Source organism: Syngnathoides biaculeatus, chromosome 6 (genome assembly GCF_019802595.1).
Source record: "Syngnathoides biaculeatus isolate LvHL_M chromosome 6, ASM1980259v1, whole genome shotgun sequence".
Classification (NCBI taxonomy): Eukaryota; Metazoa; Chordata; class Actinopteri; order Syngnathiformes; family Syngnathidae; genus Syngnathoides; species Syngnathoides biaculeatus.
The window spans coordinates 12,586,462-12,602,779 of NC_084645.1; the positions used below are offsets into that span (position 1 = coordinate 12,586,462).

General features: G+C 42.0%; 1 protein-coding gene across 13 annotated transcripts in view; it reads right to left on the bottom strand.

The window, feature by feature from the left end:
- Window positions 1–16,318, bottom strand: part of furinb (furin (paired basic amino acid cleaving enzyme) b) — a 134,262-nt gene that overhangs the window by 21,067 nt on the left and 96,877 nt on the right. For all 13 annotated transcript variants that reach the window (XR_009795391.1, XM_061822730.1, XM_061822729.1 and 10 more), the window contains 3 exons: window positions 10,081–10,293; window positions 7,680–7,780; window positions 5,822–5,925 (listed from right to left, as the gene is read on the bottom strand). Coding sequence is in view for 12 of the 13 variants with exons in the window: in XM_061822730.1 (XP_061678714.1) it covers window positions 5,822–5,925; window positions 7,680–7,780; window positions 10,081–10,293 (418 nt within the window). In the remaining variant the exon portion in view is untranslated. The remainder of the gene's footprint in view (window positions 1–5,821; window positions 5,926–7,679; window positions 7,781–10,080; window positions 10,294–16,318) is intronic.

The following is a 16,318-nucleotide window of genomic DNA, read 5'->3' on the forward strand; positions in this document are numbered from 1 at the left end:
GTACGGATTAGAGACAGTGGCCCTGAAGAAACAACAGGAAGCAGAACTGGAGGTAGCAGAAATGAAGATGTTGAGGTTCTCGCTCGGAGTGAGCAGCTTGGATAGAATTAGAAATGAGCTCATTAGAGGGACAGCCAAAGTTGGATGTTTTGCTGACAAGGTTCGAGAGAGCAGACTTCGATGGTTTGGACATGTTCAGAGGCGAGAGAGTGAGTATATTGTTAGAAGGATGCTGAGGATGGAGGTCCCAGGCAAAAGAGCGAGAGGAAGACCAAAGAGAAGGTTTATGGATGTGGTGAGGGAAGACATGAGGGAAGTTGGGGTTTGAGAGGAAGATGCAGGAGATAGGCTAAGATGGAAAAAGATGACACGCTGTGGCGACCTCTAACGGGACAAGCCGAAAGGAAAAGAAGAAGAAGACGCCACTTTCACACTGACCGCCACAGCTGTCTTATTTCCAAGTTTGGTCCATAACACTGTCTCATCATTTCATGTGAAACATACCATCATGAAAGGAGTGGTCAAAGTCAACCAATTCAGTGATGCCAAAAAGATGCCAATGAATTGTCTGACAATACACTGGAGTGGGATGGAAAGCACATAAATGGCAGAGGAGTGGGCAGAGATCCATGAGTCTTGTGAATCCCCTGGGCCATACCTTCAAAATCATGTGAACCCTATCAAGTCCTCAGTTATACATTGCGGTGTTTAATGTACAACACCAAAATGAGGCTCTCACACAAATTCAACAACAATCACCAGCTCAGCTTCACATCACAAGTCAGTCAGCACACATCAACAGCTAATATTAAACTGGCTTCCAAAATGTGTTTCATAGCCGACAATAAAACTGCATGTGTATGAGAGCGTGTGCTTCTGAAAGGAATTTAGACAAGGAATAGAAGGGAAAATAAGTAGCTGAAACTGCAAAGTATAACTTTTCTGTCAGTCACAAATATCTGAGTAGGTTATTTTTCTGGACAAAATAAATTGTTGTCATCTACTGAAATAATTTGATATTTAATAACATAAAATAGCGGTTCTGAGGGTTCAATCCCGGACCCGCCTGTGTGGAGTTTGCATTTTCTGCAACATTAATTGGACACACTAAATTGACCCTAGGTGTGATTATGAATGCGACTGTTGTGTGTCTCCATGTGCTCTGCGATTGCCTAGCAACCAGTTGAGAGTGTACCCTGCCTCCTGCCCGATGACAGCTCCCGTGACTCTTGTGAGGATAAGCGGCTCAGAAAATTGAAGGATGAGAACTGTACTTGCTGTTGTTTATGATCATTAGAACGCAATTGTGCTTCAGCTTCAGGTCACAAAGTAATGCCTGAACATTCTCCTTGAGGATTTTCAATCAATCGCAGCTAGGTTGCCCAGGTCCTGGAGGAGTTGAGCAAACCAAGAAAATCTCACTACCACCACCCTGTCTGACTGTTAGTATGATGTTCTTTTTCTGAAATGCTTTGCTGCATTTATGTCAAATGTGAAGAGATGCACACCTTCCAAAAATTTCATTTAATTTCACAAATTCATGCAATATTCCTGTTACAGTTTTGCAATTATTCACATGTTTTGAGCCTTTCAAGGAATAGTCCACTGAACAATGAAAAGCCTTAATACAATAGGTCATATCATATGTACTGTACCTTGAAATATTGAGGTCAATCCGATATCATTTAATGGTGTTGTTTACAAATTTTCATGCGCTGCCATTTTGACAAGTCACATGACCTACTTGCGTGGATGTGACGTATTCTGTGCGTAAACAAAGAAATCATGGCCCATTTGTAGTGTAATCACATGCTGTACCACCACCATCGGACACGTGAAAATGTCCTACTGTGTCATGAGACTTTGCCATAATTTGGATAGAAATAATCCGAGGAAGGCTCAGTGACATATTCTACCCAGTAAAAAAAGAAACATTTAAGGACCCAGTGGATAGCGAAGTGTGGTCATCCAGAGCCATACGACATATATACAGGTGTTTTCCGCATTTAACAATAATTTTAGAGTACAATAAATCTCTGAATTCTATTAAATAACATTGTTATGATGTTGCCAATCAATGATGATAAAAGTACGTCTGACTATTAATGCGACTTTTTGTGCTTTTCATACATCATGCAGGCGTTGAGACTTCCATCCGTGTCATGGTCCTGCCGGTCCCAGCCCTGGTGCTGCAGGTCCCCTGCACACCTGCGTCTCATCAGTGATAATGAATCTTAGTATGTTTAGGAACCAGCGGATGGTCTGGCTTTGCCAGATCGTTGCCATCCATGCTTCGTTCCCGCACTTCCTCGTTCCTGATCCAGAACCCCTGTGTACCGACCTCTGCCTGTCCTCCGACCAACCCCGTAACCTTGATGCTGTTGATACTGCTGCTCACTCTGACTGACTCTCCAGCATACGACCTTGGAATGAATAAAGATCTTCCTTTAACTGCCTTACTGTTTACCGAGTCATGCATTTGGGTCCGCCCTAGCGTTCTGGTTATGACAGAACGATCTGACCACGATATGGACCCAGCCGACTCAGAAGCTATCCACCGCTCTCTACAGATTCAAGGCAGACGCCTGGCCGAGCAGGAGACTGCTTTTCACGTGACCAACCAGAGACTTCTCGAGATCTGTGCCCGATTAGAGCCATGGCTAGCTTCTCAGGCTAGTGCCGCTAATGCCACGTTGATGGTGCCTGCCACAGTTCCTACCTCAGTCCAGGTCGCTCCGGCTACCCCGCCAGTCGCGGACTTTCAGCGGCTCGGGGCCACACCTCTCTCCTGGCCTGAAAGCTTTTCCAGTGACACTGGGAATGTGAAACCCTTCCTCGCCCAGTGCGATCTTCACTTCAAGCTACAGGCTTCCGCCTTCCTGACAGACCGCGCACGAATTGCCTTCGTCATATCCCACATGATGGGACAAGCAGAGGCGTGGGCCACGACAGAGTGGAGTCGTAACTCCGGAACATGCCATTCCTGGACATCCTCTGTATGCGCGATGATGCAAGTCTTCCAGTATGCCTTGCCGGAACGTGAAGCAGCAGCGACGTTGATTACGTTTCGACAGGGGCAGCGTCGCGTGGCAGATTATCCTATCGAGTTTCGCAACAGAGCATCTGAAAGTCAATGGAATGAGGATGTACTTCTCGACGCCTTTTTCCAAGGGTTTTCACCGCAGATCCGCAGTCACCTCATTGCAGTGGATCTGCCTGCCTCCCTGGATTCGCTCATCCCCCTAGCCTTGAAGATCGACCAGAGGCTAGCGATCCAGGGACAAGTGGACGTGCTTCTAGAAGGAGAGTAGGGCGCGTCCGCCCCACCGGTTTCCCTTCTGCCGATGCCCATAACCACGACGGAGCCGATGCAGGTTCTTCTCAAATCTTCTCAAAATACCATTAAATGATAACAGATGAACATCAAATTCAGAAGGTACAGTACATATGACGTGATCTACCGGATTAAAGCTTTTCATTGTTCAGTGGACTATTCCTTTAAATTCTTTCAGGTCCGCAGTGGTTTCCAAAGGCAACATCTACTAAGAAAACAACCTTTTGCCTTCAAACAGTCATGTAATCAAACTGTAGTTATAATGGGATGTCATCTATCCCTTTTTTTATGGTCACATGAAGTTTAGTGGATAGCAAATTAAAGTCCAAGTGTCATCCCTATAAACATTCTAAAATAGATATTGTTATGAAAAATACATATAACGTTATTCACTTCAATGTCCATACGAAAAAATAAAGGTAAGCGGAGAGCACGTCATTCATGCGCAAAGTTGCAGAATTGTCATTCTACGATATCCAAGTGGTCGCCATATTGGCTGCATCCTCCGTCCGTGATGTCACCCAGACATTCGCCAATGAAAACACGCGGTGCACCCTAACTATGGGAGACAAACGTGCCCCTTCTTACACGGAAGCTCTTTTCGAAAAGGATAACACCACACAACCGAATGAAGTTACCAGGGCAATATTACACTATTGTTTTGAGCCATATTCAGATGATATGCGATCATGGCTAAACCGCAGCCCCATCTGATCCACTTCCGCGGTGGAGATGAGCCATCGCGGCTCATCACAGCCAGCCGGTGTGGCTTATGACGGAGGTGAGCTGTGCTGCTTTAGGGGGTTATTTACAGACGCTGCAGTACGCGATGAGCAACACAGTCAAGCCGGGAGCACTGTACTGTGCGCACGCGGCTGAGTGAGGCATTCTCGGCTGGGTTTTTCAGAGCCGCCCCTCTCCGCAAAGCCCGACACCGTCCGACGTGCACATCGAAATATTTCGTACGCGGATCTTTGTTATGTTATGAGAAACCGATTAAGAGGTCCGCCCATTACTATTATTTTTTTTGGTAGCTGTATACACACCTACCTTTTATTTGGAACCCACGAAGCTAACCCTAACCCTAACCGCCGAACACGGCGCCTCAGCCGGTGTGACTGATTTTCGGCGCCGTGGTGGCATATAATGGAGCTGAGCCGTGCTGCTTTTAGGGGGATGTTCATAGCCGCCGCGGTACTCGATGAACACCATTGAGCCGGGGTCCATTACTGCGCGCACGTGGCTGAGTGAGGCGTTCTTGGCTGGGTTCTTCAGATTTGCCGCCGTCCGCGCAGCAGCCCGACACCGTCCGACGTGCACATCGACATATTTCGTACGCGGATCTTTGTTATGTTATGAGAAACCGATTAAGAGGTCCGCCCATTACTATTATTTTTTTTGGTAGCTGTATACACACCTACCTTTTATTTGGAACCCACGAAGCTCTCGTCCTCTGCACCCGTGCAATCCATTTTTCACAACGAACCGGGTCTCTTGCAAACTTATGAAGGGTAAATCCATTCTCCCGAGTGTTCAAGCAATGTCCAACAATGCAATGAGCCGGCATTTTGGCTAACACGAAGGAACAACGAGCTACCTTCCCGGAGGTAAAGCTAATGGAAACAAACGAGTCCACTAGGGGGCGTCTTTGTCCTGTACGTCACTTCCTGTTTCTTCTCGAAAACAAATCCCTCGAGAGGATTTTCAAGGCGGGAGTTACAAAAAGCTGCATATGTCAAAATCATGTTTTGTGGTGAAAAAACACATGGGCCCATATTGGCTGATGTTTTTTCATTAATAACATACTAAAAATCATCCATTTCATGACAGTAGCCTTTAAGGTAATAATCTTGTTCAGTAAAGTACAAGATTTGTAACCTTGTGTATTACTTGTATTCTGACAATAAATATTTAGTTCACCAACATTATGACTTTGTTTTCTATGGAAATGTAAGTGAAACAAACAAACTGCAATAATCATTAATGGGTAATTAACAACACAATTACACATTAATATTACAAACAGAACCCCTGCAGCATACACGACCGATTATTATTACCATTTTATAACAGCTGTATTGCAAGACTATTTTGGTGGGTATAAAAGCAATTCACAAGGCCATCTAAATCCATGGACTTGACTCCAAAGATAAAAATCTTAGCCTCCTCAGTCCGTCATCATCCAGGAGCACAAATATCAATAAGCAGTGGATAAAAAAAAAACGTCTCCACACACCTCTGCCGGGTTTTTGTGATGTTAAAAATAATGTGAGCTCTAACCTGCAAGGATATCTTATTTGAGAGGAAGAATAAAAATAAACTAAGCTAATGTAGCCATTTTTACTTCTTGAAATTAGTTTGGTTAATTTTTTCAAATTGACTTGTACAGTTTATAAGTCACAACATTAAATGACAGTTGTAAAAATATTTGATTCGAAATGATGCAAACAGTGCTTAGAGTGCGCAGACAACCGCAGTCAGTGCTACCTCTGCGTCCAACTCCATTGGTCTTCCAGTCTCCAGCACTGAGATTTTTCGGTCGGGCCGTTCTCACCACGAGGTGCTGCATGTCCCTCCAGGTCAGATTCATGCTGCAGAGATCCGGGAAAGAGATCAATTAATCTTTGTGCCACCCAACAGCAGGAGCAGGGGCAATTTAGTACCCATCGTATATTATGAGCGATCAGGATTCGATGATATCAGACTACATCGCAAAAGAAAAAGTAAGATGCAACGGGATGGGAAAAACAATGAGAAATCATTATAGCTGTTACTGAAATATGATTCAGCAATTATCAATGAATTGAAAGACACGACATTTTTAGAATACAATAACAAGGTAAAGATGAGGTCCTGAGGATAATGTCAAATAATCATGACAAGTATAATGTTTCATATTATGGTTATAATACTGGGGTAAAACACTGGCATCAAAGTTCTGTGAACAGAGTAAACACATGATACATCAGTAATAAAAGCAGTAATGTCTGTCAACCTCTTTCAAAGGACTGCTACTTGGGTAGCCTTTTAAGAAGGAAATGATGAATGAAAAGACCCAATATGAGGGCCACGCTTGTGGCTTCCTTCAATGCAAATACATTAACAGTCAGAAATGCTGTACAACTGGAATGTGGGAAATCTCACGTTTCCAAAATTCACCATAATTTCAATTTCACTTCAGCAAGTAGTGCAGGGCCGAATGATGAAGTAATACAACACGAAAGCCAAAACACTTCTTCTTGAATAAATCCATCTGTCATGTAAGGCAAATTTATAGGGAAGATTATAGCGTGATAAACTAGAGCACTGTCACAGTTGACAGTCTGTCATCCTGGCTGGGAGATCAGAGATGGGGAATTGTCTTCTAAAGCGCTGACAAAAACAAATTACAGGCATGGCCTTTAAACTCAACTTCCACACAAATCTTTAATTGGATATTACTCATGACCAAAAAAAAAAACATGCTCAATGTGATCTTTGATGAGAGCAACCTTTAACCTTTCCATGATTATTGGTATGCCATAAGAACAAAAATGTATTTAAGTTTGAATAAGACCAGTGACTGAAAATACACTGATGATTCACAATCTCAGCCATGTCAGATGCTTTTTGATAGCAGGTATTTTCTTTCTAAAATCCGTACCATTCTTGGAAGAGATACAGTTGTGATTCTGAAATTTAGCTGGCATAGCTCTGACAATTTAAAATCTACAAATCAAACATTTATTGAATGAACAGGGCTCTTCATTGTTAATTGATCAATAATGAATGAAAGTTTGAATATCTGTTTTGTATTTTTCCCTGCCAAGTAGCAGACTGTCAAAATGGCATCATTCTATTCTCTCCATACTGACGTTGTTGCCTGTATCTGCACTAAAACAGCCTCGTGAGGTGATTCAGGGTTTTAGTTAAAATCCAGTAAGCTAATTGCTATAATGGGAATTTGCAAGCATTATGTAGATGTGGAAACTTAAAATGCACAAGACATGACAAAAGACAAGGCGATGATGGAACACATTAGAACCGCTAACAGTCATTTGGAATCCTCCATAAGAAATAACCAGAGGTAATCAGTAGATTACAATGTCATTATCAGATGTAAAATATTCGGATGTCTGTGAAGGATAACGTCACAAATTTGTCAGACTAATTAACTGATTCTAAAAAGATCCATTTGCTGGGTGAGGAACGGGGCTGGAATTTAGGCCGACTAAGTATGCATGCACTTACGCATTTACTGTACCTCTGAGCGTGCAGTGCTGCATACGAAATACGATTTAACGTCATTGGATTGTCCACCAGGCTGGCTCCATGATTATAGTAAAAGAAAAATGATTTAACTCACTTGGCCTCCAGTGCCAGAGCAATGATCCCAGCAGCTAGTGGCGCTGAAGCAGACGTTCCGGTGTGTGAATCAGTGCACTTTTGCCTGAGGTCTGTTGTCACCTTAGAGACAGGAATGGAAAGGGAGAAACATGTTTAATTTCACATATTGAGTACTCCACTCCAGTGTGATGCAAATTCACAGTGAAAGAGTGTTAGACAGCCAAGGACAAGGGTATCGGAGGTGATCCTTTTCAGAGCAACAAGTAACAGGAAAGAAAATGGAAGGGTCAGCTCAGTTTCATGTAATGAAGCCCAAAAAAAAAAAAATAAAAAGTGAGAGACCCTGACATCAGAGACGATGAAGTCAAAAAGTTATGCATATAGTGCAAACAGATGACATTATCAAACAATCCCCACTGAAGACAACATCATTATATAACATCCCGGAGTGGGACACACAAACTGCTTGTTGTCCTGGTCGTGAGAATGCTCCATAAACAGCTGTGTATATAGCTCATATTTTGCGCTTTTGGTATAAGGATTGCTCCTTATAAGGCACCATGTTAGCGGAGGACTAGTTAGTGTTACCCAACAGCTGATAACCCTAACCCTAACTTGACAGCAAACTTGAAGGAGGAATCCAATACTGGTCTCACAGGTGGGAGAAGCTCCTTGTGGGAATTCATCCATCCATCCATCCATCCATCCATCCATCCATCCATCCACCCACCCATCCACGGCACATGGAGACAGACAGTCGAACTCACAATCACACCTACGGGCAAGTCAGAGTTTCCAATTAATGCATGCTTTTGGGATGTGGGAGGAAACTAGAGTGCCCGGAGAAAACCCATGCAAGCACGGGGAGAACATGCAAACTCCAAACATGCGTGGCCGGAATTTGAACCCCAGTCCTCAGAACTGTGAGGCCAATGGATAGGAACGGATTAGACTACATGTAAAAACCGCTCGTACTCGTGAAAAATTCCCATTACGAAATGACTTTCGGAACGAATTAGTTTCATAGGTAGAGGTACCACTGTATTTTCATTCAATGCACATGCCAGTTTTGTTAAAATACCTATAATAAATGGTCACCTGACTGTGGTAAGGAGACATCTTCTCTGGGACAGAGGTTATCCTCCTCTCTTCTCTTGTTACACATCTGAGGTGGGTGGTGGGAACAATAAAGCTACTCTTCCCCGGTTACTGTCACACTTTTTGTTTCGCTTTTCACCCTCCCGCTGCCTGCCTGGGAATCCCGTCTCACTTACACATTGACAAACACACTGAGCTTGTCGTAACTACCGGAAAAAAACTCAAGCAAAGCGTGTTCACAACTACTGTAATGAACTCAAGCAAAGCGCATGTGCACGCAAATGACATAAAAAAACAGAACTTCAACATGCTTTTGTGGCTTCACGAGAGTCGCATTAACGGATGCAAAGAGTCGTGGGTTGGCCACCTCTGAATCAGTATAATCAAACACAGCTGGACACCAATGAATGTGTAGAAGAATGATCAGAAAAAATGCACAGCAGTCAAATCAAACATTTGAGTGTGACAGCAAATTCTCTGAATAGTTATGCCCGTGTGATATAATAGTTCTTCATTTTTAATATATATGCACAAATCTTAACAATTCTCTTTTTTCCCTGTCAATTTGGGGTGTTGTATGTATTGTACATTAATAAGAGGGAAAATGAACTTTAATTATTGAAGCAAACAGATGCAATTTAAAAAAGAATGAAGAATTTAAGGGGGTCTGTATGTAGTGAGAAAAATGATGTGCTAAATGGTGATTTCAATTGCTATATATGTCTCTTATAAAAATAAATGTTTTATATGTACCGGTTGTATATATTTATATGTATAAATGTGTCAATTTTCACAGCTACAAGTACATTCTGTTCATTCTGGGTGTGAAAAATATCAAAAGACTAAAAGTTTGGAGGGATGTTAGGTAAACCAAATGACTAAATATACTGCTACTTTCATTTTTGAACAATAAAAACCTTGCCATCTTTGGCAAAGCGAAATCTAATGCTGCTAGTAAAAAAAAAAAAAAAAAAAAAGGACAACAAAATATTTTTGTGAGAATTCTTGATCTGATAGTTATCTGTTCATTGTATTTGAGGCAGGCGTTTCTTGACAAAGAGCTCCAAGGAGGCATGTTGCGCTTTCTCATGCATTTTCAGCTTTGCTTCTTGTGTGTTACACATCAGTCAGACTTATTTTGACAGCAGACAGATTCGCTTAATGTTTGTTTAGGTTAGAACAAGGATTGATTTTGGATGCGGAAGGTTACACGTTGAAACAATGCATTATTTTGACATTTATACTGTTTTTTTTCCAGCTTTTATTCATTCCAATACAAAACCGTATCCTTTCAAGGTGTGTATCCCTTCGTGTACACTTACTATCTGTTTTTCCCCAGGGTTTCCAGAGCTGAAGGTGGTTGCAAGAGTGGAAGAGCAAGGCTCACTGTACCATGGCACATTTCCAGATTGTGTGGTGCTGCTGATGGACAATGTGTAGATGCTGTTGGTGTAGCCATCACAATTACAGTTGTCCTGCTCTCTGCCACCATTTCCTGAGGCCCACACAAAAATGGAGCCTAGCCCGCCACGTCCCTGAGGTTAAAAAAAAAGGAAAGAAAAAAAGAACACATAATTACAAATGACTGCACAACAGTAATGCGCAGGGACACCAGATTACATCCCACTGGTTAAATGTCCTGTTAGTTGCAACTTGTTTTCCAGAAACTGAGCTGTGCAACCATAACTCCCGTTCCCGTCCTGTGTTAAAACAAAAGGCAAACAGAAACAATAATTCCAAAATCTGATCAAGAGGAATATTTAGAGACCAGATAAAAACGCCAATCTCAAATCTGCCTCAAATCTGCCAGAGCAAGATCCTCAACAACCCTCACACTGAGTTTTGCTGTTTTTGACAACGCCCCGAATCAGATAGCTCCAGAATACTTAACAGCTAATACATGCAATGGGTTTACCTGTTATTTTAGTGAAAAGCAATACAATCCATCAGGTCAAATAACAGTACAGATTAGAAAAATGATACTGCATCTGAAGCTACCCAGGGAAAACTATTACTTTGTCAGAATTTGATGCAGTTGACCAAAAAACTGCAGAGAAAAAGATTCAGCTCTTGAAACCATCAACGAGCCATCTCGACTCAATATCGCCAGCCTTTTTCAAAACTATTGTTTGGAATACACTGATGTACTAGCTGATTTGCAACAAATAATTAATTGCTTACTTCCAGTCTGGCGAGTTGTCCTAAAGCTCTTAAAGTAGCTGCTGTGAAGCCTCTTCTAAAAAAACAAAGCACTGGACGATTCCCTGTTAGCAAGCTACAGACTCATCTCATTTTCATAGCCAGGATTGTTGAGAAATTTATTTTTAATCAACTCAGCAATTTCTTGAATTTAAATCAACTTTTTGACAAATTTCAATCAGGTTTCTGAACCCATCATAGTACAGCATCTGCTCTTATCAAAGTGCAATATAAGTAATATAAGTGCAGTATAAGGTTGAATACCGACTCAGGAAAGGTGTCAATTTTGGTCTTGTTGGATCTCACTCCGGCTTTTGATATGGTAGATCATAATATACAGCTAATCGGGTTGGAAACGTGGGTACCATTAAATGGAACTATCTTTACACAGATTCTATTCTGTAATTGTAATGGTCTTCTGACTGGACTCCCCCAAAAGACAATTCAACATCTGGAGTTCTTTCAGAATGCTGCAGACGGGTTCCGACCGGAACAAAGCAGTCAGAGCATATAACTCCAATTCTAAAGTCTTTACAGTGGTCTTTACGATCAGTTTAAGAATGGATTTTAAATCAGCTCTATAAATCACTAAATGGTTTAGGCCCTGAATATATGAAGGAAATGATAATGAAATTTAAACCCAATCGGGCTTTGAGATTGACTGACTCAAGTCTAATAATGGAGTTCAGAGTCCAAAACAAACATGGTGATGCAGCATTTAGCTATTTTGTTGCACACAAATGGGATAAATTGCCAAAAGAGATTACATCAGTCCCAGTATGAATGTTTTAAAATCCTGGTTGAAAAATTTTACTGACTTGCGCTGTACGCTACTTTTAATTGTACTTTTGTTTTTCATTTATTTTATATGTATATCTATTTTGGGGCGGCACGGTGGCGAAGCTATCGAGCGTTGGCCTCACAGTTCTGAGGACCCTGGTTCAATCCGGCCTCAGCTGTGTGAAGTTTCTATGTTCTCCCCATGCCTGCGTGGATTTTCTCCTGGCACTCTGCTTTCCTCCCACGTCCCAAAAACATGCATTCATTGGAGACTCTAAATTGGGCCAAGGTGTGATTGTGAGCAAGTTTTGTCTGTCTCCATGTGACCTGCAATTGACTGGCAACCAGTTCAGTGTGTACCCCGCCACCTGCCTGATGACAGCTGGGATAGGCTCCAGCACTCCCGTGACCCTCATGAGGATAAGCTGCTCAGAAAGTGGATTGATGGATATGTTTTTTTGTTATCATTTTTATCTTTGTTTTTTATTGTTTCCCCCCTCCCTGTTTTAAATGTTTTATTTCTTTGTATTTATATTCAAATACTTTTAATCATGTGTATGAAATGCGCTATACAAATGAATTTGTTGTGCTTTGCTAATCTCCTAAAACACAAATAACGGTATGTCACCCATTTTATCCAATTAAATGTGCACTTTACACGGTGGCAACCAATCGTAAGGCGATTTATGTCTCATAAGAAGAATATAACTGAGGTAACAAATTATGTAAATTGTCAGATTATTTATTTATACTAGGAATGTTACATTTTACTGACAGAGACGTTTTAATGGAATGCCCACTATCTGTCTATATAGTATACTCTATCAGAGAGTAAGCAGATAACATAATCTTGATTGTAACCCTCATGCACTGGTTACTTTTACCTTTCAGAATCCATTTTTATAATGAACCACTCTAAAGGCACAGAGTGGTGTTCCCCTTTCACACACTGGCTGAGTGGTTGCGCATGCACAGACCAGTTGTGTCCCTTTTGGCCATGATGTGGTAAGACAGACGGAACACGGCCATCTGCTGTCAGCATGCCACAGCTTTGAAATAACCTCTGTGAAAAATGTCCTTTCGTTTGGTCTATGTTGGTCTTCTTATTTTAGACCAGGGCTTAGCAACCTTTGGCACGCGTGCCCTGGGGGGAACTCTTTGGCATAAACACTGGCATGTTAGACTTTCCCATTCATTGTGTAGTGAGGAAGGTTGAATGTTGTTTCCACAGAAATGAACACAAGATACTCCAGTGCGCTGTAATCACCCGACTAACCAATGTGTCTATGGAAAGTGATACATGGACATTGAAATTAAGTCGTAACTTCCTCTTTTCAGAAGTGATTTTCATGGAGTTATTGCTTGAACAATTCCATGGTGTATTCTATCAATACACATTTTTAAAAAAGTACAAAAAATATATTTTTACATGTAAAAGGTACTTCCAGTTCCCTTGTACTTGGTCTTTAGCTTTCTTGGCGTCCACACATGGAATGCGCTGCTGACTTTCTATCTTAGCGTCACACAGTCTCAGGTAGGACATGGCCTGCTCCAACATTACAAGTGCCGCTGCACTATGATTGGCTGCTGTATCCCGGCATACGGGAGAAGAAGTATGACTCCATTTTCATGCAATATGGTAATGCATACCAATTCAATACTTCTGGACTTCAGTTACACAAAAACTATGACAGCTGGAATAGGCTCCAGCACTCCATGTGAGCATAAGTGGCTCAGAAAATGGATGGATGGAAGTATGATAGACATCTTTGCCTATTTTATGACCTGTTATGGACTAAACAAGTAACTGAACCATAATCACTTTGTTTCTGCACTGTCAATTAGAAACAAAGACCTTTTTAAAGAGGGTTGGAATTATTTGTTTTTAAAAATAGATTATTGGAAAAAGGCAGGATGGTTATCGACTGGTGAGCACATCTGCCTCCCAGTTTTGAGGACCAGGGTTCAAATTTGGTCTTGCCTATATGTTTTCCCCTGTGTCTGCGTGGGTTTTCTTTGGGCACTCCGTTTTCCTCCCACATCGCCACAACAGGCTAGGTAGGTTAATTGAAAACTACATTTTCCGTAGGTGTGAATGTAAGTGCTTATGGTTGTTTGTCTATTTGTGCCCTGCGATAACTGAGGATGGAGGTCAGGCTGGTGAGCAGTTCAGGGTGTACCCCACCTCTTGCCAACAGTCAGCTGGGATGCAGTAGGCTCCAGCACGCTCGCAAGCCTAGTGAGGATACGCAGTACTGAAAATGGATGGATACAGTTAAAGGTTAATGAAAGTAGAAAGCCCAGATAACAAGGACTTGATTTACTTAAGGTTTACCCAAGCAAAAAGCAGGCACACACTTCACTGTCAATGCAGACAAATTAACTGAGAACACCCAGAATTCTGTCTGCCAAATGGGAAAATTGACATGCAGTTCACATCACACCTTCTGGGAGGATATGCAAACTGATGAATTTACCGCATGCAATGTAATTTCTTAAGGGTGAGACGGATGGTGATGGCTGATTTTGCATCCTAAAAGCATATGCAGCAGTCCCAGCGTTTCTCAGGCAAATTAAGTGGCGGCGGGAAGAACTTTTAAACTCTGAAGATTTCTAAATTGCCGCAACAAAAAATAAATGTTGTATATTTCATCACTGCAATTTGCAATCCGTGCAATGTGACAACTGCGTTTCCTGGAGCAGTTTTTCAGGTGCATTGTCCCAAGTTTTGAATGCATCGTTACGCAAGGTGAACTACCCAATGTGATACCCTAGGCGAGATTTTACATGCTCCCCCCCCCCTGCCAATTTACATATGCTTACAAAATTAATTGAGTAACATTTGTAACATGTTTATAACATGTCACAAATTTTACACTGTCTTGTTTTAACAATCTGGGTTAGCAGTAGCCACATATCTACAGTAATCGCAGGCACCAAGCCCACAGTTGTCATGGAAACAAAACCAACTGTTGAGGTTAGTGGCAGGGCGATCAGTGGCTCATTTGCATTGGAGAGGACCATTATATCAAAATCGGTGGAACTCAGCGGTGCTTGGAAAGAAAAAAAAGACGTGGCGTAATTCTTGAACTTTTGACCTTTGGCCTTTGTCATAGACTCCTGAAAACCTACTTTTGGCACGACCCATCGGAACGGAGGTAGGACCCAAATGCAGGATTACACGGGAGGCGCTTAGGTAATCCGGGAAAAACGTTTATTGTTCCACGGTCGTGGATCGGGCAGGCAGTCAGGTGCAGCAGCGGTAGTCAGGATGTTGGGTGTCAGCGGGCAGGCAGGAGTCAGTACACGGGAGATCGATCAGAGCAGGCAGGAGCATCGAAGGAGTCAGGCTTCCTGGGTCAGTCGGAGGACAGGCGGAGGTCGGTACACACGGGAATACGATCAGAGATATGGGAGTGCTGGAATGGGGCATGAACCGCAACGATCTAGCCCGGAACAGTCGTCCCCAAGGCCCTATATACACCGGGGGCCAATCAGCCAGCATGAGGCGCAGGTGTGTGCCTCCCAATCAGCGTGACCGCGCAGGCACACACGCAGCCACCCGTGCAGCTAGGGCTGGACCGGCAGGATCATGACAACTTTTGGTTGCTGGTCTTTATGATTTCACAAGATGCAAAGAAATGCATCTGAAATTTCCGCTTTTATACTTTTTATTCATACAACTTGGTGAAATTGTATTGTGTGTGTGTCAGTGCTTTATTTAATTTGCATTTCTTTTCAGCAATATTGTCGCTAGTATAATCGTGACATTTTCATACTGTTTCATCTTTATAAACCAAACAGGTCATATTGTGGAATAGTCAGGAGATTTTCCCTGTCTAATACAACATCATTAATTTAGCAGTGCACATGGAGGATCTGATGCTCTTCACCCCCACCAGAATCCTTTCGTTTATTTATATGCCAATTACTGCAGTGCTCGAATCCATCTATTGTTCTGCATCGGTGACTGCTGCTCTTTGGAGGAATGCTTGAGTTCCCATGAATGAATTTGCCAGCACCCTTCAGTTCTGACAAATGAAAAATCATGATATTACTCTGAGACAATATTCCCCTCACAACCTTCAAGGACTATTCAAAGGACAATTGACAGCTCCCACTGCCAGTTTACAAAGTTACCACAAGCAGTGCTGTTTTGCCCAGTTCATGCATGCAATGCTGTTGAATTTCCTCTGTCAAAAAATTGTGCAGAGAACAAAAACAAAAACATAATATCACAATTGACATACTCCTGCTGAGGTACTAATTTCACAGGTACATCCTGCTATAGTAGAGGGATTGGTAATTATATTTTCAAAGGGGCTATGTGAGAAAATGTAACAGTAGTTAAGTGCCACATCATGCTAACCTCAGTTGAGTTAAAAATAAATGCATTTTTATTGAAATTTCTTTAAAGAGCAGTTTTAAAAACATGCAGTGCTTCACATGTACGGATTCTACATGTGCAAAATTGACAGAGGCACCATAGGTTAAAGTAGACAAACAGTGAAATAGTAGCAAATGTGACACCAAGAGAAATGAACTAGAATACAATAAAACAGAACAGGGGAACAAAGAGGT